The following is a 24,796-nucleotide window of genomic DNA, read 5'->3' as shown; positions in this document are numbered from 1 at the left end:
ATGAAAGACAACGGAAAAGTCAGAGGACCTGACTAACAACACAACCACGTCCCAAGGTGAAATTCTGATCAAGAGAAACTTGGTTGGCAGGGTTTTGAGATGAAAAGCACAAACACAAAGGCCACAGCATTCCTCCGGGTTTTCTGAAACCAGGAAATGCCCTGCTAGAACCAACTCACACAGCTTCAGGGTTCACCTTCCTCAGGCATGTGAGAAAGTTCATTTAGACCTTCGCTCATTCGACAATATTATAGAGCGCCTGCAATGTGCCAGAAAATGCACCAGGAATTAAGGAAGGACTAAGTGGGGAACCAAATGAGTGGGGGCAAACCACATGGGCTCAGGGCCTCATGTGAGTCACAGTAAAAACCAGATCATAGCACTCTGTGACTTTCTTCGGGAGAAGGTGAAGTTACTCAGATTCGGTTGCCCAAGCCTTTCCCGGGTGTGTCTAGACAATGCTGTGCACTGGTCACTTTCACAAACAGGACAGCCCCAAAGGTTTAAAAGCGCATGACCAGACAGCTACTCACCAGGAAAGCCAAGCTTGCCTTGAGGGCTTCTGATTTATAGGTCAGACTTTAGAAAAAATTAAATGTATACTAAAAAAAAAAAAGAAAAAAAATGAATTTTGAATGTATCCTCTTCACTCAAAATGGCTATTTTTATAAAGGTGGTTATGTAGATTGATTAATTTCCAAAATGAAGTTGAAGTTAAATTGATGGAGCTCAATGGATGTGAAAGAATGCATGCTGACTATATACAGTTTGCAATCAGCGCTCATTATTCAATAGGGAAACAGATGACATTATGCAGACATCCTGTTAATGGTACATAGAGATATTTTAAAGTGGAGGAGGTTGGCCAAAAAAGTGTCCATAAGTACACGAATACACTCTGTCCTCAGGGTAACTCTTAGGAGGGGGAAAAGGTAAGTTTTTCATTTAAAATTGTTCAAGAGTCCTCTTTTAAAATCAAAAAATCCTCAGTGGAGCAGCATATGGCCTGGAATGAGACTGGAAGGTATTCATTTTCCAGATTCAGATGAAAGACTTTAAAAGCTGCCTTATGTGAAGTGATTTTATTAATGATATAAACCATCCCATTCCTTATCAAACACTCCTTTCTCTACGTCATGCATGCAACTCCCCATTTTAAAAAATACATTTTAGTGCTGCCTGCCAATATCATTGACTTTTCTAAATATGCTTGATAGATCAAGGAAGACATCAGATCTCCGGGCTGAAAGCTGAGGTTTTCATCGTGTGCTGTGGGCTCATGCAGAGCCCCCGGGCTGCTTGGAGTTTCAGGGTATGAATCAGCCTTCTGAGGCTGTGACTCGAAAACCATGGATCTAAGTTGAAATTAAGGCCGGACTAGAAAGATGGGTCTCTTTTGAAAAATGCCACAAATCCCGTTCGGTATACCCTCTAGAATCTGAGACAAAAAGCCAGGATTTAGAGGGTCTGTCACAATTCAGCGTGTGATTGCGGGCAGGCCACAAACTCTTGGCTGCTCAGTGTCTTAACTACACAATTTCTGAATCAGATGATGTTATCCCAGAGTACCTTTTTACTTCTAAAATCCTCATTTTTACATATTTCTTCCTAATACTTACATCTTTCTTGCTTTAAATTTACATTCTGCTCACCTTGAATTCGGTGGGAGTAAAAACAGCCTTTCGTCATCACCAATCATACGGGATGCCCTTTACACAGAACCCACAACATTACTACAAAACCGTTTTGAATTAACATTTGGGGGCTGCTTAGCCTGAGCTAATTATTGTGCTAAGGTCTATATTTATTCCATTTGCTCAAGGTCCAGAAGCCAGAAAGTGGTGAGGCTTCCCACCTCTTTCCAGAGGTAGATTCCAGATCTAGTGACCCCTGAGATGCCACTTATCTGTAGACAAATCATGACCACGTTTGGGTGATGGCTATTCAAGGCTGCAGGAGCCACGGCAGAAACTCCACGTGTGACCCCGCCTATCACCTAATATATCTCACTACCCTACCCCCCCCCCCCCCCCGGCGAGCAGAAACTACTGGTACAAAATTGCAGCCTATCACCCTCGGGAGGACTTTTTAGTCAGAAGTGGGATGGGCTGGGGAGGAGAAAGCCACAACATATACACATGTAACAATCACACGAAAGCATCCAAACACACATCGTAATGATTTATTTGCATTTTGCATGGAGTATGGGGAGCCTTGCCTTCTCCTTTCTTTCAAGTTGGAACTCTGATTTCCCATGTTAACCATAATGCTCCATTACTGTAAACATTTATACACCATCCATTTAAACAACACACATACTCTATGCCATTCATCGGAATGGAAAACGATCACAAAAGAGGCCAAGGCGGAACTGCTGTGAAAGCCATAACATTTATTGAAGAGCGGACATATGTTTGTAAATCACAGCACTGCATGGGCGTATGATCCATGGTTCCTAATGCTGTTCCAAGTAAGCGTTTAATAGAGCCTTCTCATATAGTCCCTTTTAAAAACAACTAATGAAAGGGGGAAAAGGTGTCAGTTGCAATTATATTTACAAAAAACCAAACTGCAGCTTTTATTTAGAATCAATCTGTGCTCGGCTACTTAGATGTACACATGTTAATTATTTGGACCTATGCACACATCTCTGTAAGGCAGAACTTTTCCATTAATGATGGCTTTAGGAACCCAAAGAGTATCTCAGAATAGTCTCAAGCTTAGAGAACAGGGCAACAACTGCAATAGAATTTCTACCATTTGCCCCAATTACTATACCACTTTGCCCTCAAGATATTCCATTCAGCATTTTATTTTTGGAGTAATAAAGGAAAATTCATCAGACAAAGGGCATGATACAGAATGCTTCTATAAAAGACATTTCTCATCTTAATGTTGAAAAGTTGACTTTCTTTTGTTCCAATGGAAGAAATGTTGGCCAAATTGTCAAAAAAATACCACGCAGCAGCTCTTAATGTGGAATTTAACCTCCCATTTTCCTCTAAAAGTTATCTTTTAACAGCAACAATAAAAAAACAAAATGTCATTGCCAGGCATTTAAACAACTTAAAGGAAAATTTCCATGTTGGTAAGCAAAAAGAAAAAAAGTTATGTTATTCATTTTTCTGAACTACTGTGGGTTTTTTGTTTCGTTTTGGTTTGTTTGCCTTTCACGTACATATCTAAAACAGTGATCATGGAGTAGAAATTTGATTTTATATTCTTAGAGATTAATAATATGGAGCTAAAGAGTATTTTCCAAAGAATCTAATAGTGTAAAACATATGACGTAGGAATATCTAACCGATGACCACAGAGACTGCTAAGAGTAAAATTAGAAGATTCTAAAAGAGAAAACCTAGCTGATTTGCTTTGCTCTGCACAACTTACTTTGTTTAATACAGCATCTATTATAGCTTTATTCAAAGCACAAGTTGTCAGCTGACTTCTAAGCATCCCCTGAACTTGGTCCTTGGTCTGAACAGAGAACTGGCAATTTCGTCAGATTCTTGCTCATGTCTTGTATATGTCTCTGGACACATTATTCTATTCTTTGTCCTTTATTTACTTGAAATTCAGAAATCTTCTGCCTGCCTGAACATGACATTTTGATACCTAATTTAATATTACATGTAAAAAGTTATATGAATCAAATATTTTGTCTAAAAATGTAATTCTCTTTAACCTCTCTTTTTGTTATTCTTCAATGCCCATGCAAGGAACCTGTTTACGGTGCTCGACTCTTCACAGAGAACAATCCAGATATATTCATCTCAGTTTTCTGGCAGGTGCTTCCTAGTCACTGGTACATCTGGTTTCTCTTCACATAGAAAAGTCTGCTGATCCACCATCATCTGCTTGGTATCTTGGCTGGGTTTATCGCAGAAGAACCTATGCGGGAATGCCGACTTGCACTCCTAATTTGTAAATCACAGTCATAAAATCCGATGAAAATGCACATATACTACTCACTAATTTGTACACCAAACTTATCAATCTAAAGCTGTAAGAAAGAAGAAAGTTGAAGAAATACCTTCATATGTATCTATGCGACTATTTCCCCAGCCTTGAAAAGTGCTGGCTTTACACATTTGCTCACTGTTTTTAAAAATCACATTCCTTTCATTCAATCAATAAACATTTAGAGAACTCCTGCTGAAAGTGGCCACTGTAACCTTTCTATCCTTTCTAAAAGAAAGCAAAGGGGCTTTATTTAGTGGGTTTAAGGCAGCAATAAGGACACATCAATTTATGCTTGAGTTTTCTAGTCAGTTTTAAGGTAATCTCTTTCACGTAGGAGGAAAGAAAGAAGGTCATGGTAAAGAAGGGAAGGGAGGAAGGTGCTCAGCACCCACTATGTGTCAAGCACCAGGCCAAGAACTCTGCAGCTGTTTGATGTAGTTTGATGCAGAACTATAGTAAGTATTCATTTTCCCCATTTAATAGGCAGGGATAAAAAGCTTTTGATGAGTTCAACAACTGTTCAAGACCATTCCCCATGCTACATTATAGCTTATGTTCTAAACAGATTCACTACCTGAAGAGGCAATTGACATGATTCCAAAATTTGGACTCAGAAAGTCAGAACTCAAGGCTTACTGTTTTTGTCGTTGATTTCATACCACCAAGATGCTGTAAATTTCTCGGGACTGAGAAACTGCTTGAGTACAGCTATTCTAATTTGCTTCAGTTCCCTTGGTGGGAAGGAGCCCTTGCATTGCCTGAACCAAGAAATATTTTATGTAAAGAAAATCTTTCTTTCCTCACCCCCAAAATTTTGTTAAAAGATGAACTGAAGAAAAATTTTGCTATACTCCTCCAAATTCCTCAGTGTTATGAAGTAAAAGTCTCTACTTAATGTCTCTTGAAGTTCTAGGAAATACAAATCAAGATACTCCTCTAGTTCTGATAACATAGTTGTCCCTTAGCTACTTCCTTTACCTTTACCTATTAAGGATATTATGAATGTTAGGTAAAATTTAAAAATACTATAAAAAATTACTCATCCTAAGAGTAACTGTCTTCAGATACAATTCATGGTAAGACTACTTCCTTTCTCTTATATTCTAAGCTCTTACCTGACCTTGATTTAATGAAAAAGAATTAAGGGGTTCCTTTAATACCTCTCTGCTTAAAGCTTTCTCTCTCTGGCTTTAGGTAAGAAGTCTTTCAAGTCCTTTGGTTTTCTCACTGTTCTAGACTGTGACTCTTAATTTAGGTAGGATATCATTATTTTCAAATTCCAATAGCAGACACCAATAAATTTAAATTCATCAAGCTAATTGAAGTTAGACATTACACAAATAGAAAATAAAACTTGAAATGAACAGAGTCCCTTTTTTTTGGTCGCAGTAGATTGCATTATAATGCCAACGGTGAAAATAATAGATTTTTCAGACATTGGGTTCTTTCTAATAACAGTTCAACAAATGCATGGAAATGCACATCTGTGAAATAAATCTGCCTCAGATGCTGCATCTGGAAATGAGGTCTTGAACAGGAAGCCATTTATTATCACAATAAATTCGATCTGTAATCTATCCAGACCCCCCACTCCTTAAGAAAAATCTAGCTTGGAAATTTGAAAGACTCTGGTTCACTTGAAAAAAAAAATGATGAAAGGTTGATTGGAGTCTAATCCTTACTTATCTGCAAGCTACATATAGTTTAAAGGAAAATTTATACATGCTCGCAAGCTTAATTTCCTTGCATTTGCATTTAAGAGTGAGACTGATTTTACAGTATCGAAATTAATCTCTAGAAGTAGATAAACTATGTAAACCTTAGATTTTTAAAGCAGTATTGTAATAAAATTGTCCTTGGAGATCTTAACTGCTCACCTAGGGACCAGCATGCACCAGGAAGAAAATGCACGTAAACTGCTTTTCCTCTGAGAGTTTCCTACTCTTGAGCATCACAATGCTGAGGCAAACTTTAGCAGATCCTGTGTACTTCCAAGTAGTGCAAGAAAGATTCTGTAACAGGACTGACGGCTCATGGGCTCTCAGAAGCTGCCTGCCCCCAAAGCCTGTGGCAGACTTGGACCTTCTTTGATAATTTCCTTTCAATTAAATGTTTGGTCCCATCAACTTGGTTGTATTTTCTAAGCAGGAAATAAAACTACCCGCAGCCAAAGGCAAGAACAGTAAGAATTAGAAAGACTCCAGATGTGTCTTGATTTCCTTCCCCCACTCGATCCTACTCTCCTTTTGGGCTGTGGTTATGTAAGGTTTGTAATGGTCGCTGCCACTGCCAACTTCCCTGCCCCCACAGGCCTGACATCAGAATCCTGGGGTGGGCAGAGGTGGGATCCGGCACAGCACTGGTCAAGACAGTCCCCAGGGAGTGAGGAAAACTAGAGATCAAGTTACATAGCAGATCTTGCTCAGTTGTCAGTGAGAGCAAGACACCCTTCCTGGTGCTAATACTACACTTCAGCCAGGTTAAATTAAACATGAGAAGTTAGAAAAATCTCTCTCCCCTTGCTGATGTTCCTCAGATTATTCAGCTTGATGATCCTACCTATATACGAAGTAACTATGAAAAGCACCTTAAAATAAGGGAATTCCATCACCAAACTATTCTATGGAGAATTATATAAAATATTTCAGCCCATAAAAACATGGTCCCATATGAAGTGGAAAAAAAAAAGATGTATGCTAAAATATTAAATTAAAGCTCCTAATTCTCAAGTTAAAGGCTCATATGGAAAGGATGCAATGATGAGCTAATGCCATAAACCTGCTTTTTGTCTTGTATTACACTTAAAATTAGTTATCACCCAAATGCCTCGGCCAACCTCATTTATTTTCATCAAGAATTCAGAGAATGGAGGGGAGGATCCCCAAAATAGGCACGAGACCTGATCTCAAAACCAGACTCAGTATTTCTTTATGTATGATGTTTCACTGCCTCGTTTCTAGCTATTATAAGTTAGTTACCCAGTGTACTAAGTTGATTATTCCAGAATTTTTCCAAGAAAAAAGTTAAGCTGATGAGTATTTCCAGGGTCATCATCCATTTCCCTTTGTGAAAGAAGGTTCTAAATATGCCCATTTCCAGTCTTCAGGCACCTCATGAGTCCTCCACGAGTTCTCAAAAATGATATCTAGCGGTTCTGTGATGACTTCGGCCAATTCATTAAGTACTCTAGGATGCCAGCCATTGGGACCTGTGGATTTGAACATATCGGGGTTATTGAGGTTCTCCTTTACCCATTCTTCCCCTAGTCCATCATGGATTCCTGCTCCTATTTTTTTTTAAGTAAACTCGACTCCTAATGTGGGGCTCGAATTCACGACCCCGAGATCAAGAGTCACATGCTCTACCAACTGCTGCTCCTATATTTAAGTCACAATTGTCCTTTTCTGGTTACCACATGGACTTCTGAAAAAAATATCTTTTTAAAGGATTTTATTTATTTGTCAGAGAGAGAGAGAGAGAGAGAGAACAAGCAGGGGGAACGGCAGGCAGAGGGAGAAGCAGGCTCCCCGCTGAGGAAGGAGCCTGATGTGGGGCTCGATCCCAGGACCCTGAGATCACGACCTGAGCCGAAGGCAGACACTTAACCGACTGAGCCACCCAGGCATCCCTGAAAAAATACCTTTAAGTCTCTGCTATTTATTTATCCATTTTTTTCCTTGAAGCTACTAAATGAAAAATGTATTTTATTCTTCTCCAGGCTGTCTTGTTTAAAAACGTTCTGTTTTTCCTTTTATGTTTCTTGTAAGAACAAGTAAAAAAAAAAATTAATGAAAGTATATCTTGCAACAGTTTGTCTCCCTAAATCACACCACTCCCTACCATACTTGAGCATCCTTTGTAACAGAGTAATAGTTGACACACTTGGAGACATTCTACAGGCCACCCATCTGGTGCTCAGAGGGTACAGATCTATACAACTTGTATCTGCAAGTGCTAATTCAAAAAGCACTTTCTGAAATAAAAAAGATTCACAATCATCTTTAACCAGAATCATCTGTATGCACAAACAATAACTTTCTTCACATAGGCATTTAAAAAACATAGCTGTGCCTGAGCTGGAAGAGACGAAGGATTCTCTACGAAGCAGGACCCTGGTAGAATTCATCTATTGTGGTGTGGTCATCTGTGCCAATGTTCTGGGACTGCTATTACACTAATTATCGCCGAGCTCTGATAGGTGTTGACAGTTTTAACCCCTTTGTTGTCACAGTGATGCCTCTGAAACTGAAAGCCAGTCACAGATTACAGTTTCCTGCCCATACGTTGCCGTCTGCCCCAAATCCCCTGACAGATCTACAACAGACAGAGGGGAGGAAGAAAGAGAGAAGCAAAGGAAGAAGGAGGGTCCCCGAGTCTTCTGTGTGATTTCTGATCTGACAGACCGACTGTGCCCCTTGGATTCAACTGTTGACTTGTTTTGTTTGGTTTATCAATTCGAAAAGCTTTTGGTAAAGGTTGAATCAATTTTGTTTTCTTTCATTTTGTTTTTCTCAGTCTCTATCTCTCCAGCCTTACCCCCAGTTTCATCTCTCAAAGCTGTATTAAGTAAAAAAAAAAAAAAAAAAATCATGTTGCACACGTCATTAAAAGACTGTTTTAAAAAATAATTCTGCACATTTCTCTAGGGTACAACAATTTGTTTTAGCACATGCCATTTTCATCCCTGCTCAAATAGCCACCTGCTGATGGCAATATGTTAACTAATGTGTCATTATTAATTAGTTTGGGTAATATCATCCAACAATTACATCTAAATGGAGAAAAAGTGTTACTATCCTTGTTCAGGAAGTTTGTTTCTCCAGGGAATCAAGCTCTCTCTGGGCCTTTTTTTTTCTATATTACTAAATAATAATATCGTACCACTAATTACTAAATGCAAATAGTCCCTCAAGTAAACTCATATCTAAGCCAATGCCTCTATTAAAATTGCCTTCTGTTACAAACTGTGGAAAAGTAATGTTCAATCTGTTTTGACAAATTAACTTTTTTTGGCGGGGAAGTTTGTAGAGGAGGGAAGTCACGCTAATATAAAGAAGGCAAGACTGTTTTTTTACGATTTATTTATTTATTTATTTATTTATTTATTTATTTATTTGAGAGAAACAGAAAGGGCATACGAGCAGGGGGAGGGGCAGAGGAAGAGGGAGAGAGAGAGAGACTCCACACTGAGTGCAGAGCCTGATGCAGGACTCGATCCCATGACCCTGAGATCATGACCTGAGCCAAAATCAAGAGTCGGAGGTTTCACCCACTGAGCCACCCAAGCGCCCCAAGACAGTTGGTTTCTAATGCTGAAACAGGTGAATGAACGAAAAGGCATTCCACCAAAAACTATACGGACTATATAGTGCAAGAGAATGCATTTCAAACTGAAAAAGCAGAAAGTGCCTCAGGTTACAGCGTTACAGGTTTCTGAGATGGCAGGAGGACCACAGCCAGGCTCAAGGAAGAGTCACAGAGGGAAGGAGGAGGCCGCATCATGAGGACAATCTTATCAGAACGGAAGATTCTCAGATGCCTGCCTATGCTAGATACAGCTCTGCAAGTCACAGAGATGGCCTCAGCTACCTTTAAAGGTCATTTTTATTCAAGGAACTTCTGAAAGTAAAGAAAATGCCTTTGAACAGGTTATCACCTGCAAGCTCACCCTCCGTATTAAAAGCCTCCAAAGATGTGGAGCACGGAATCATTCACAAATCTAGCATCAAGATGACAACTTCCGAAACCTCCTGTGCCTTCAGTTCAACAAAAACAAATCACATTCATTAAACAAGCCCAGCCTTGCAGTTCTGCTATTTTCCGTTCTTTGGGGGAGAAGGTAGGAGGCAGACAAACGGGATTGCTGCCGCTGAGTCACGGAGAGTTTCCCGATGCGACGGCCGTCGCGGGGAGCGGGGATTAGCCCAGCACGGGTGGCTTCATGCTCGCAAGGAAACATCGCTGAGCTCCCCATTACAAATGCGGCTTCCTGCTCTGGCAGACGACAGGCATCGTGACATCCCTGCTCCTGCTCCTGAGAGATCCCACTCCTCGTGTCAAATAGAAATGAACAGATTTGTAAAGTTCTGGTCAGCTTTAAGGAGAAAGCGGCTGTAATACATCCAGTCACTGTATCCTTTTAAGATGAGGACAGTACACAGGCATCGCCAGTCTGGCCTCATTTCACAGAGCTGCTCTCCCCTCCACCATGCTTTTTTCATATTTCCCTTCCCCCCTAAATTGTCTGGCATATGCCTACCAAGAGAGAAGCTCTTTCTTCACTCCACCAAGAAAAAGAATAATCTGCTTATATGTATCTATCGGCTTCTTTAGATACAGGGCTAGGCTGACAAAAAAATCATTCATGGCATTGTCTCAACTCTGGTCCTTTCTCGAAAATCATGAAAGCCAACCTCGGGTACAATAAATAGCAGGTTATGTTTTTGGTTCTATTAATGCTCCTGCGGTTTTGCTATTATTATGTGAAAAATGAAGGCCAGTCGTTTGTTTGTAATGTGCCAAATCATATCTCCCTATTTCTAGGGAAACACTGCTAAAACAAACCAAAAAAAAGGTGTCTTAGTTGGCCTAATTCTCCCCCTTCCTGCCTTTGATCAAGACCAGTCTCAATCAGAGTTCTTACATTAGAGCCACATAAACCTAATTCTCGAACTGAACTGTGACTTTCTCAGTTTTATTTGTTTTAGGCTATTATGGGGAATGGGAAGGGTAGGTGGAAAGTCTTTCATTTCACAGATATTTGGCAATTCTCGTCTATGTTAGAGTTCCAATCTGAGAAACAGAGAGGGGCAGCAAAAGTTATTGAATGAATAAAGAGACTCTTGTCCTGTGGTTAACAATGAAGATTTCTGAGATTACATTTTTTTTTCTCAGTTGATTATTCTGAGTTTTAACTGATTTCAAGTCTGTTATTCTTTTTAGCTTGTGATTCCCCCCCCAATTAAAGACAATCAGAGTTATATGGAAGCTACCCCATATAAAAAGTATTTCTCTGTTGTGTTATTATTCTAAAGGACATAGCTCCATTGCAGATGTAGAATCAAGAGACAGAAAATCTCTACATTTGGTTGCTGGGATAAACACACACAACTACTGAGTGTACGTTAATAGCCCACATAATTCCTTACAATGGGGGGGTTGGGGACAACTGTCTCATAGGGAAAAGTTAAGATTCATGGTACAAATACTACTTTCTCTCCTTCTGGATGACACAAGGGGCACAAAGCTGAATCTATGGGTGGTCCGGTGACAAGATAAAAAGGATTTTTTAGGTCATGACTTTCTCAAGCTAAGCTTACCAACATTCAGCCACATCACATTGTCTCTCATTATGGAATAGTTAGAATTTCCTTTAGAGAGAGGTTAGAATTTCTTTAGAGAGAGGGCGCTTAAATTCAGCCTCATTTTAACTGTAAACTTCTCCAAGGGCAGAAACCACATTTCATACTTCTTTGTATCTCCAGTGGGAATACACACACACACACACACACACACACACACACGCATGCACACACACACACACACACATAGTCACATACACTACTACTGCTGATTGATTGAATCATCCACAGTATAATTTTTATGTATAATTTCTCAGTAAAATAAGTTCCTATTGGAAAATATCAGTCTAGCAAGTCAGCTGGGAGTATATTTTCCTTTGCCTATCCAACAGAGAAAAACTTTTCAATATATATCCACTCTACCAGTATGTATCTTTAACGGTCACCTTTCAGTTCCTCAAAAGGCTTCTGAGGGTCCCTTAAGTAAGGCCAAGGTTGCCTCCCAGACCCCAATAAGCCAGAGGATGCACTCTGATGTTATAAAATTAGCTGGCATCCATGTCCTTTTTCTGCTAGAGGAGTCTTACAGGGCAGATTTCCCAGAGACTTTTGTCCAAGACAAAAAAAATGTTTGACCTACTCCAGAATGATCTACATATACTTTCTTTTTTTGACTTTAAACACAAACACCCAAATGCTATATAAACTCTTCTGTACAGTTTTCCTATTTGTCTTCATCTGTGGTGTGTCCTTGTGAAGAACCGATTTACCATCTAGCCCCTGGAAAAAATTCAGTGGGATACAATAAACTGCACAAGCATGCTTCTCACTCCCTCCACTGACCCACGTGGGTTCTAAACTTCACTCAGGACTTATCTGCAGGTTTTCAGCAAATGGAAAGTATGCCAGAGAGGCTTGAAATTTTCTTACCTGCCTATTAGTCAGCAAACTCTCAGGAACAAACTCAGAGGTTAAAACACAAAAGTGTCTTTGTTTATCCTAGCCTCAGGGCATTACCGATTTTATAAATTTTCCAAGAGAACAGCTATGTAAACTCCCAATTTCTTAAAAGCACTTTGTGAGACTCATCACTGAATGTTCTGAATATGCTAAATTCCCACACACTGAGAACAACCCACAGGGTTGTGGTCTGCAGGGTGGTAGCAAGCCCCTGGAGACCAGGTTCAGAGGCTCTAGACCTCCCCACTGCTTAGAGTTAGAGCCACATCTTATCTCTACCAGGAAGAAATTATCAAGATTTAACTATTGGGAGTTCTGTATTATTCTTTCAATAATTTTATAATCATTAACAGCTATCACAACATGCAGCTAGGGTTAGGTCACTGCACTTTGAAGAGGTTGACGAGTACAGCTAAAGAAGGAGAAATGGTAGCTAGAGGGGGACTGTTTTTAAGAACAAAGAAGGAGCTTAGGCATATTTACAGACTGAGTAGAAGGATTCCGTGGAGAGAGACCAAATGCCCCAAAACAAAAGGATATTATGGATCAAAATTATTACTTGGGATAAGAGTAGATACCCAGGGGAGGGATTAGAGGGGAGAGGGGTCACTCCTCATCAGAAATAGAGGGAAAGAACAGATGGGCAAAGATGCCAGTACATTCTGATGGGAAGGACAGCAAGGGAAGGCGCTCACGTGCAGATGGACTACTAGTTCTCAGGAAGGACCAAGGCAAGGCTATCTGAGGAGCAAGGGGTTGAGGGGGCAAGGGTAGGGCTGTAAGGAGAGGGGAGAAGTCGGAGACAGCCACCAGGGGGGACTGTGACATGAGGTCAGCATGAGAGCTGCAGGAGGGCAGGCTCAGCGGGATTGGACTATATATGGAATTAGAGCAAAACAGGCTTTTAGAATTTTTCTGTTTATGCTTCAAAGTCTCCAAATATCACCCCAAATAGTGATCAAGACACAGGCCTAGAAATGAGTGATACAAATCCAGAACAGAAATAAGGATAAATGCTAGAATGTGCGGAGTATCAGCATTCTGTCCTCCAGTGCAACTCTTCCAAACACATTTGGTGGGTCTTTCCTTTTGAAGACTTTATTTATTTATTTTTATTTCTTTGGCAGAGAGAGAGAAAGGGAGGGAGAGCACAAGCAGGGGGAGCAGCAGGCAGAGGGAAAAGGAGAAGCAGGCTCCCGGCTGAGCAGGGAGCCTGATGCGGGGCTGGATCCCAGGAGCCCGGGATCATGACCTGAGCTGAAAGCAGACGCTTAGCTGACTGAGTCACCCAGGTGCCCCTTTGGTGGGTCTCTTGATGAAAGTCCTGTTGATGACTCTTTCAGTCCGAGTGGGCCGATAGAACAGAATACCAGAGACTGGGTAGTTCATGAACAGAAGAAATTTCTCACACTTCTGGGGGCTAGAAAGTAGAAGAGCAAGGCGCCCACAGATTCAGTGTCTGGTGAAGGCCCTCTTCTTGGTTCACAGACACCATCTTCTTACCACGGCCTCACATGGCAGAAGAGGTGAGGGAGCTTTATGGGGGACCTTTTATAAAGGCACCCGTCCCATCATAGGTGCTTTACCCTCATCACCCAACCACCTCCCAAAGGACCCCACCTCCAAATGCCATCATAGTGGGTATTAGGTTTCAACACAGGAATTTTGGAGAACACATCCAGTCTACAGTAATGTCTGTCTCTAACCAAACTCACGAGCTGCTCATTTAAGGGTTTTCATCTCTCTGTCTCTCTGTCTCATCTACCATGTCACAGTAAAACCATCCATGATTATGTACTGATGGTCTCCGAAGACACCATTAGCTGTAATCTGCTAACCTTTTATTACAGTTATCACCAATACAGTTGCCTTTAACAGTAGGTTTATAGTAAATACTATGATTATTATTATTACCTTCCTGTCCTGGCAACAGTGAGCAACTACTAATATTTTTTAAGTGACCTTCCTCTGTGCCAGGCACTGTGCTGAGAACATTAGGCATGATCTCCATTACTTCTCACCATAAGCCAATGTGATGCCTAACATGGACCCAGTTTTACAGATGAGGAATCTGAGGCTTTAAAGTATAGATAACCTGGCAGGGTCAAAGGGATCATCGGTGGCAGATGGGGTCTGTCCAACAGCAAAGCCTACCCTTATCAAAGTATGTCTGAACTCCCCATCACTTTTGATTAGGAATGTGTAATAAATGAATAGTGTTCCCCAAAGTTCAGATCACTCAGAACGTGAACTGAGAAATATGGCCTCTGCAGAAAGTTCAGGCTCATAACATAAAATCATCCTGGATTTAGGGTGGACCCTACACCCAGTCACTGTGTCCTTTTAAGATGAGGACAGTACACAGAGCGACATCAGAGGAGAAGCTCATGTGAAGACAGAGGGAGAGAACAGAGTTCTGCAGCCATAAACCAAGTCACTCCAGGAGCCACCTGAAGCCGGAAGGGGTGAAGACGGATTCTCTCCTAGAGGCTTTGCAGGGAACATGGCCCCACTAAGACCTTGATGTCATTCTTCTGGACTCCAGAACAATGAGAGAATAAATTTCTGTTGATTTAAGCCACTCTGTTTCTGGCACTTCATAGCAGCTCTCAGAAACTAATAGAGAACCCTTTCGCAGAAATACATAATTTCTCAAATCTTCTCAGGAATATTCTTAATCACTTCATTGTTTTTGGCATTACATGCAAATGTGACTCCAGGCAAAAGGTATTTTTATTCAGAATATTAAACGCTGTGCAGAATGCTTACTTAAATGTTATATTTAATGTCATTCATAACATACAAGGAAAATTTTACTTCTTCATATTAAATAAATGATGCAAAGTAAATTAACTATGTAAGAAAAATAGGACTTATAAAAAATACATTAAAAACTATACACTGTGTTTAAACATGGACTCCATATATATTAAAAAGCAGAATGAGATTTAACCATTGTTTGCTACAGCATCAAAAATAGAAAAAAATCAGAATTTGAAATGATTGCTTTCCTTTTGCTTAATGTCCAAGACTTATTATTTATCTGAATATTTATGATTTGCTTTAAATTACAGAACAAGAGAAGGTTTCAGTGGCTATTTGCAAACACTTCTCTACTAACAACACACTACGTATGTGGATATTTGTATTTCTAGTAAGTTCAAATTGAATATAATTGCCCATGTTTTTCTGTTTTGATATCAGTTATTGATGAATGAGAATTTAATGTGCAAGGTAAGCATATTTGATCTCTACGAGGTTTTCATTTAAAGGGGAAGATATTTAAATAATTTTCATCAATACATTTTTTTAAAGATTTTATTTATTTATTTGACAGAGAGAGACAGAGAGAGAGAGAGGGAACACAAGCAGAGAGAGCGGGAGAGGAAGAATCAGGCTTCCAGCCAAGCATGGAGCCCGATGTGGGGCTCAATCCCAGGACTCCAGGATTATGACCTGAGCCAAAGGCAGATGCTAAATGACTGAGCCACCCAGGTGCCCCTCATCAATACATTTAAAGATATGTTTCGAAACAATCACTATTCCTAACCTACAAGACTTTTGACTCCTCTTACAGCTCAGAACTCTTTAGCTGGAAAACCCTACAATATTCTATATTAGCAGTTCTCAAAACATTTGGTTCTATGATCCATCTGCAATTTAAAAAACCATTGAGGAGGAGGAGAGCAAGATGGTGGAGGAGTAGGAGACCTAAATTTCGTCTGGTCGCAAGAATTCAGCTGGATAGGGATCAAACCATTCTGAACACCTACAAACTCAACAGGAGATCGAAGAAGAGAGTAGCAGCAACTCTCTGAACGGAAAAGTGACCACTTTCTGGAAGAGTCATATTCTATCCCTTCACTGTAGTTAACCTTATTTTTGGTATATATATAAGTTGTTCTCTCTTTAAAATTTTGGGATACAGCTTCTTCTAACATACCAAAATATACCCTAAATCTCTAGGGTGTGGCTTTGTTCTAGTCTCCTGCCTGATCACATTCTCTCTCTTTTTTTTTTTAATTTCTCTTTCTTTTTTCAACCAACTTCTTATCAATTCCTTTTATAAAATCTTTTATAATTTTCATCGTTACAGCCATATTCCATCCCTTCATCATATTTACCCTTATTTTTGTACATATATAAGCTTTTCTTTCTTTAAAATTTTGGGAGGCACTTTCTTCTAACAGACCAAAATATGCCCAAAATCTCATGTGTGGCACTGATCTATTCACCAGCCTGATCACATTGATCATATCCTTTTTTTCTTTTTTCTTTCATTCTTTCTTTTCCCCCAGTTTCGGGTCTCTTCTGATTTGTTTAGTATATATTTTTCTGGGGTCGTTGTTACCCTGTTAGCATTTTGTTCTCTCTTTCATCTATTCTCCTCTGGACAAAATGACAAGACAGAAAAACTCACCCCAGAAAAAAGAACAAGAGGCAGTACTAACTGCCAGGGACCTAATCAATACGGACATTAGTAAGATGTCGGAACTAGAGTTCAGAATGACGATTATAAAGACACTAGCTGGGCTTGAAAAAAGCAGGGAAGATACTAGAGAAACCCTTTCCGGAGAAATAAAAGAGCTAAAATCTAACCAAGTCGAAATCAAAAAGGCTATTAATGAGGTGCAATAAAAAAAGGAGGCTCTAACTGCTAGGATAAATGAGGCAGAAGAGAGAATTAGTGATATAGAAGACCAAATGATGGTCTTCTATAAAGAAGCTGAGAAAAAGAGAGCTAAACAACTACTGGATCACGAGGGTAGAATTCGGGAGATAAGTGATACCATAAGACGAAACAATATTAGAAGAATTGGGATCCCAGAAGAAGAAGAAAGAGAGAGAGGGGCAGAAGGCATATTGGAGCAAATTATAGCAGAGAACTTCCCAAATTTGGGGAAGGAAACAGGCATCAAAATCCAGGAGATACAGAGAACCCCCCCTCAAAATCAATAAAAACAGGCCAACACCCTGACATCTAATAGTAAAACTTACAAGTCTCAGAGACAAAGAGAAAATCCTGAAAGCAGCTCGGGAGAAGAGATCTGTGACCTACAATGGTAGAAATATTAGACTGGCAACAGACCTATCCACAGAGACCTGACAGGCCAGAAAGGACTGGCATGATATCTTCAGAGCACTAAATGAGAAAAATATGCAGCCAAGAATACTATATCCAGCTAGGCGGTCACTGAAAATAGAAAGAGAGATAAAAAGCTTCCAGGACAAACAAAAACTAAAGGAATTTGCAAACACAAAGCCAGCCCTACCAGAAATATTGAAAGGGGTCCTCTAAGCAAAGAGAGAGCCTAAGAGTAACATAGACCAGAAAGGAAGACAGACAATATACAGTAACAGTCACCTTACAGGCAATACAATGGCACTAAATTCATGCCTTTCAATAGTTACCCTGAAGGTAAATGGGCTAAATGCCCCAATCAAAAGACACAGGGTATCAGACTGGATAAAAAAACAAGACCCATCAATATGCTGTCTGCAAGAGACCCATTTTAGACCCAAAGACATCCCCACATTGAAAGTGAGGGGGTGGAAAACGATTTACCATGCTAACGGACACCAAAAGAAAGCTGGGCTGGCAATCCTTATATCAGAAAAATTAGATTTGAAACCAAAGACTGTTGAAGAGATGAGGAAGGACACTATATCCTACTTAAAGGGTCTATCCAACAAGAAGATCTAACAATTGTAAATATCTATGCCCCTAACATGGGAACACCCACTTATATAAGGCAATTAATAACAAAAACAAAGAAACACATTGACAACAATACAATAATAGTGGGGGACGTTAACACCTCCCTGACTGAAATGGACAGATCATCTAAGCAAAAGATCTACAAGGAAATAAAGACTTTAAATGAAACACTGGACCAAATGGACTTCACAGATATATTCAGAACATTCCATCCCAAGGCAACAGAATACACATTCTTCTCTAGTGCCCATGGAACATTCTCCAGAATAGATCACATCCTAGGTCACAAATCAGGTCTCAACTGGTACCAAAAGATTGGGATTATTCCCTGCATATTTTCAGACCACAATGCTTTGAAACTAGAACTCAGTCACAAGAGGAAAGTTGGAAAGAACTCAAATCGATGGGGGCTAACGAGCATCCTACTAAAGAATAAATGGGTCAACCAGGACATTAAAGAAGATTTTAAAAAATTCATGGAAACCAATGAGAATGAAAACACAACTGTTCAAAATCTTTGGGATGCAGCAAAGGCAGTCCTAAGAGGAAAGTATATAGCAATACAAGCCTTTTTCAAGAAACAAGAAAGGTCTCAAATACACAACCTAACCCTACACCTAAAGGAGCTGGAGAAAGAAGAGCAAATAAAGCCTAAAACCAGAAGAAGAGAAATAATAAAGATCAGAGCAGAAATCAATGAAATAGAAACCAAAAGAACAGTAGATCAATGAAACTAGGAGCTGGTTCTTTGAAAGAATTAACAAGATTGATAAACCCCTGGCCAGACTTATCATAAAGAAAAGAGAAATGACCCAAATAAAAAAAAATCATAAATGAAAGAGGAACCAACAGCAAAGAAATACAAACAATTATAAGAACATATTATGAGCAACAAATGCCAGCAAATTAGATAACCTGAAAGAAATGGGTGCATTCCTAGAGATGTATCAACTACCAAAACTGAACCAGGAAGAAATAGAAAACCTGAACAGACCTATAGCCACTAAAGAAATTGAAGCAGTCATCAAAAATTTCCCAAAAAACAAAATCCCAGGGCCAGATGGCTTCCCAGGGGAATTCTATCAGACATTTAAAGAAGAATTAATACCTATTCTCCTGAAATGGTTCCAAAAAATAGAAATGGAAGGAAAACTTCCAAACTCGGTTTATGAGGCCACCATTACCTTGATCCCCAAACCAGACAAAGACCCCATCAAAAAGGAGGATTAGAGACCAATATCCTTGATGAACATGGATGCAAAAATTCTCACCCAAATACTAGCCAATAGGATCCAACAGTACATTAAAAGGATTATTCACCACGACCAAGTGGGATTTATCCCTGGGCTGCAAGGTTGGTTCAACATCCGCAAATCAATCAATGTGATACAGTACATTAATAAAAGAAAGAACAAGAATCATATGATCCTCTCAATAGATGCAGAAAAAGCATTTGACAAAGTAGAGCACCCTTTCCTGACCAAAACTCTTCAGAGTATAGGGATAGAGGGTACATACCTCAATATCATAAAAGCCATCTATGAAAAACCTACAGCAAATATCATTCTCAATGGGGAAAAACTGAGAGCTTTCTCCCTAAGGTCAGGAACACGAACGGGATGTCCACTATCACCAGTGCTATTCAACATAGTATTAGAAGTCCTAGCCACAGCAATCAGACAACAAAAAGAAATCAAAGGCATCCGAATCAGCAAAGAAGAAGTCAAACTCTCACTCTTTGCAGATGATATGATACTTTATGTGGAAAACCCAAAAGAACCTACCCCCAAACTGCTAGAACTCATACAGGAATTCAGTAAAGTGGCAGGATATAAAATCAATGCACAGAAATCAGTGGCATTCCTATACACCAACAACAAGACAGAAGAGAGACAAATTAAGGAGTTGATCCCATTTACAATTGCACCCAAGACCATAAGATAACTAGGAATAAATCTAACCAAAGAGGCAAAGAATCTGTACTCAAAAAACTATAGAATACTCATGAAAGAAATTGAGGAAGACACAAAGAAATGGAAAAACGTTCTATGCTCAAAGATTGGAAGAACAAATATTGTGAAGATGTCAATGCTACCTAGAGCAATCTACACATTCAATGCAATCCCTGTCAACATACCATCCACTTTTTTCAAAGAAATGGAACAAATAATCCTAAAATTTGTATGGAACCAGAAGAGACCCCGAATAGCCAGAGGAATGTTGAAAAAGAAAAGCAAAGTTGGTGGCATCACAATTCTGGACTTCAAGCTCTATTACAAAGCTGTCATCATCAAGACAGTATGGTACTGGCACAAGAACAGACACATAGATCAGTGGAACAGAATAGAGAGACCAGAAATGGACCTTCAACTCTATGGTCAACTAATCTTCGACAAAGTAGGAAAGAATGTCCAATGGAAGAAAGTCTCTTCAACAAATGGTGTTGGGAAAATTGGACAGCCACATGCAGCAGAAAGAAACTGGACCATTTCCTTACACCACACACAAAAAGAGACTCAAAATGGATGAAAGACCAAAATGTGAGACAGGAATCCTTCAAAATCCTCGAGGAGAACACAGGCAGCAACCTCTTCGACCTCAGCCGCAGCAACTTCTTCCTAGAAACATTGCCAAAGGCAAGGGAAGCAAGGGCAAACATGAACTGTTGGGACTTCATCAAGATAAAAAGCTTTTGCACAGCAAAGGAAACAGTCAACAAAGCCAAAAGACAACCGACAGAATGGGAGAAGATATTTGCAAATGACATATCAGATAAAGGGCTAGTATCCAAAATCTATAAAGAATTTATGAAACTCAACACCCAAAGAACAAATAATCCAATCAAGAAATGGGCAGAAGACATGAACAGACAGTTTTCCGAAGAAGACATCCAAATGGCCAACAGACACACGAAAAAGTGCTCAACATCACTCAGCATCAGGGAAATCCAAATCAAAACCTGAATGAGATACCACCTCACACCAGCCAGAATGGCTAAAATTAACAAGTCAGGAAATGACAGACTTTGGCGGGGATGTGGAGAAAGGGGAACCCTCCTACACTGTTGGTGGGAACGCAAGCTGGTACAGCCACTCTGGAAAACAGTACGGAGGTTCCTCAAAAAGTTGAAAATAGAGCTACCCTATGACCCTGACCCAGCAATTGCACTACTGGGTATTTACCACAAAGATACAAATGTAGGGATCCGAAGGGGTACATGCACCCCAAAGTTTATAGCAGCAATGTCCACAATAGCCAAAGTATGGAAAGAGCCAAGATGTCCATCGACAGATGAATGGATAAAGAAGAGGTGGTATATATACACAATGGAACATTATGCAGCCATGAAAAGGAATGAAATCTTGCCATTTGCAACGACGTGGATGGAACTGGATGGTATGCTGAGCGAAATAAGTCAATCAGAGAAAGACATGTATCCTATGATCTCACTGATATAAGGAATTCTTAATCTCAGGAAACAAACTGAGGGTTGCTGGAGTGGTGGGGGGTGGGAGGGATGGGGTGGCTGGGTGATAGACATTGGGGAGAGTATGTGTTATGGTGAGCAGTGTGAATTGCGTAAGACTGTTGAATCACAGAACTGTACCTCTGAAACAAGTAATACATTATGTTTAAAAAAAAAAAAGATAGTAGGAAGGGAGAAATGAAGGGGGGGAAATTGGAGGAGGAGACGAACCATGAGAGACTATGGACTCTGAGAAATAAACTGAGGCTCTAGAGGGGAGAGTGGTGGGGGGATGGGTTAGCCTGGTGATGGGTATTAAAGAGGGCACATATTGCAGGGAGCACTGGGTGTTATACACAAACGATGAATCATGGAACACTACATCAAAAAAAATTAATTAATTAAAAAAAAAAAAACCATTGAGGATTCCAAAGAGGTTTTGCTTATGTGGGTTATATCTACTGATGTTTATTGTATTTGAGATAACTGAGAAATGTTCAAAATATTTAATTCATTTAAAAATGAAAATAGTAAATGCATTACATGTTAACCTCCATAAGATTTTTATGAAAAATACATTCCCCTCCCTCCAAATTAATAAGAAGCATGGCATTATTTTGCATTTTGGATACTTCTTTAATGGCTGGTTTGACAGACTACTGGATTCTCACGTCTTCCACATTTGATCTGTGGCTATGTTTTTTTAGGTGAAGTATCTACACAAAATCTAGCATCACACAGATGTGTCACCAGAAAAAGGAAGATTATTTTCATAGTTTTAGAAAGACAATTGTAGGTATTATTTTTGATGACATGCCAAAACTTGACAACAGATAGTTGTCAAGCAAATTCTTAAAAGTCAGTTGCAATGTGAAATCTGAAACCACATCAACGAAATTTTGGATTCTGTCTCCTACATTAACATCCTTGGTCTATTTTCTATTGACGGATCTCTTTCCACATATGATTTCCCACATCATGCGTTGGTCATTTGGAAAATGGCGGGGTCCTGGGTTACTCAGATCTTCCAAACGTTAACACATAACATTATTCGATATTAAAAAAGTAAATTTGTTAATGTTACTGCCCATGTCATCAAAAAAAGCCTTCAAGTATTGGGAAACTGTCAACCTCACTATAACAGATACAGGTGTTCCAAAATGGAATTTTTACTTGAATATTCAAATTTTATCATTAACAACAAATATTCTTCAGAAGCTGTCTGCTAAATACCCAAGTCTAAATAACCATGGTTTGTTTCTTAGTTACTCTTTCAACTGAAAATGATGTTCTATAGCAGCCAGCTAGTCTAGCAACTCCAACAACAGCAGATGTGGTTTGCAAAGAGACAAGGTTCACGTATACTTCCATTTGCAGAAGAAGGCTTTATGGGTATGGCGGGGAGAGAAAATAAATTTACTCCTACCTTCTAGGCTCTTGGCTGAGAAACCCCCTGTAATAAAAGAGAGACTAATGAGAGAAAAACTAATTTAACTTAATTTTGTGTGTATGAAGGCCCCAAAGATATGAGACCCAAAGAAGTGACAAAAGCAGGCAGCTTTTATACCTTTTAGACAAAGAAACAAAAAACGTGTAAAGAATTGACAAGGCAAAGAAGTTTGGGCTTAGGGTAGAAACTTAGTAAAGAAGTAACAAGGTTTGTTTATAGAGTCTCCTGGCCTTGAACTCCCAATCTCTGGTGATAAGGATGGCTCTTTTCCTCCTGGCACAGAGAGGGGACTATTCACATGGAGATTTATTTTCTGCTTTCAGAGAGACAAAGGACCCTCAGAGCATCCTTTTTTTTTTTAATTTTTTATTGTTATGTTAATCACCATATATTACATCATTAGTTTTTGATGTAGTGTTCCATGATTCATTGTTTGTGCATAATACCCAGTGCTCCACGCAGAATGTGCCCTCTTTAATACCCATCACCAGGCTAACCCATTCCCCCCACCCCCCTCCCCTCTAGAACCCTCAGTTTGTTTTTCAGAGTCCATCGTCTCTCATGGTTCGTCTCCCTGTCCGACTTACTCCCCTTCATTCTTCCCCTCCTGCTATCTTCTTTTTCTTTTTTCTTAACATATATTGCATTATTTGTTTCAGAAGTACAGATCTGTGATTCAACAGTCTTGCACAATTCACAGCATCAGAGCATCCTTCTTGCATCAGCTGTTTCTTATGGAACTTTAATTCAGAGTAATCAATATGCCAACACGGTACTATTTTGGGGCACTTTGCCATCAAACAGTTCCCCTTTTGTTACACAGAATATTTTTTTTAAATGTACTCAGAGAGTGTGATTTAATAAACTTGTTAATTTCTATGGCTTCATCAAGGATATTTTAAGGAAAAGGGGCTTTTGGGGGGTATGTATAGTCAAGGAACACAATAAACCCTAATAATACAGTTTGGTGCCCCTGCCTTGATTGGCACTAATGTGCCAGCATTTTTACTCACTATTGCTTTTGTGCTACTGGTACAAGGTGAAAAGGACAAAGATGGTCACAGTGTTGCTTTGAAATAATTATTACCTCGCAGACCCCTAAAAGGGTCTCAGAGACCCCTTGGGGTCTGTGGGCCACACTTTGAGAATCACTATCCTATACCCCTTGCAGATGCAAGAGACAAGGTAGATATCACAAAATCAGCACCGGCAAATCTCTGACCAACTCAGCCGTTGGAATCGAATTCCGCCTTTTGAAATAAAAGCTCCTTCCTAATAATTGCTCCGTATTTATTCTCCTGGCTCCTCACTGGCCTCAGCCCCATGAAACTGGAAAGACCGGAGCCTTCCTGCCATGAAAGCAAGTTGACTTTCCTCTCCTGTCTGGTGAGAGAGATCGCAAAGATAGCTGGCCTGAGGGGGCCGGGGGGGGGGGGGCATCTCTAAGGGACTGTGCCTGCCAGCTTTCACCACAAGAGCTTTTGAAGTGACTAGGGCAATTGTGAATACAGCCAGCCTGCCGCATCAAAATAGCTGCGGTCTCCTGGCATCCCATCCTGGCTTCCCGAACACTGAAGCGTGCCCTCCACTGGGCCCTGACCTCACCTGCCAAATTGGAATGGGCAGGGAAACAAGGCAATTGTCATAATCCTCTTTAGCAATTCCTTGCAAAGCATATTTGCATGTTTAGTGGCAGCCAGAATGACGGACTACCCAGGGCATCTGTGCTGTTTGCTATTGCTCTACCTCTCCTCTGGTTTTGGCAAGGGAAAAGAGGGATGCTTTCAAATGTTTCACGAAGGCCACATGCTCTGATGCCATCATTCAGAGTCTCCATGACCATCAGCTGATTGCTTTAAAGGAACAGGACTTATAAAGTCATCGGAATAATCCTCAAGATGCTGGCCTTGTCCAAATGAACTCTGAAGACACATATA

The 24,796-nt window shown here is 39.9% G+C and overlaps 1 protein-coding gene across 1 annotated transcript in view; it reads right to left on the bottom strand.

Moving 5' to 3' along the window:
• Positions 1-2,382: 2,382 nt before the first annotated feature.
• SAMD5 (sterile alpha motif domain containing 5) overlaps positions 2,383-24,796 on the bottom strand; it is a 60,747-nt gene continuing 38,333 nt past the window's right edge. The window contains exon 2 of the mRNA XM_025861439.2: positions 2,383-7,171. Coding sequence (XP_025717224.1) covers positions 7,109-7,171 — 63 coding nt within the window. The 3' untranslated portion in view covers positions 2,383-7,108. The remainder of the gene's footprint in view (positions 7,172-24,796) is intronic.

The sequence above is a fragment of the Callorhinus ursinus genome, unplaced genomic scaffold (genome assembly GCF_003265705.2).
Source record: "Callorhinus ursinus isolate GAN/ISIS: 27379988/994484 unplaced genomic scaffold, GSC_fseal_2.0 scaffold6, whole genome shotgun sequence".
Taxonomy (NCBI): Eukaryota; Metazoa; Chordata; class Mammalia; order Carnivora; family Otariidae; genus Callorhinus; species Callorhinus ursinus.
The sequence above is the reverse complement of the archived record's forward strand: the minus strand, read 5'-3'. Positions and strand labels throughout refer to the sequence as shown.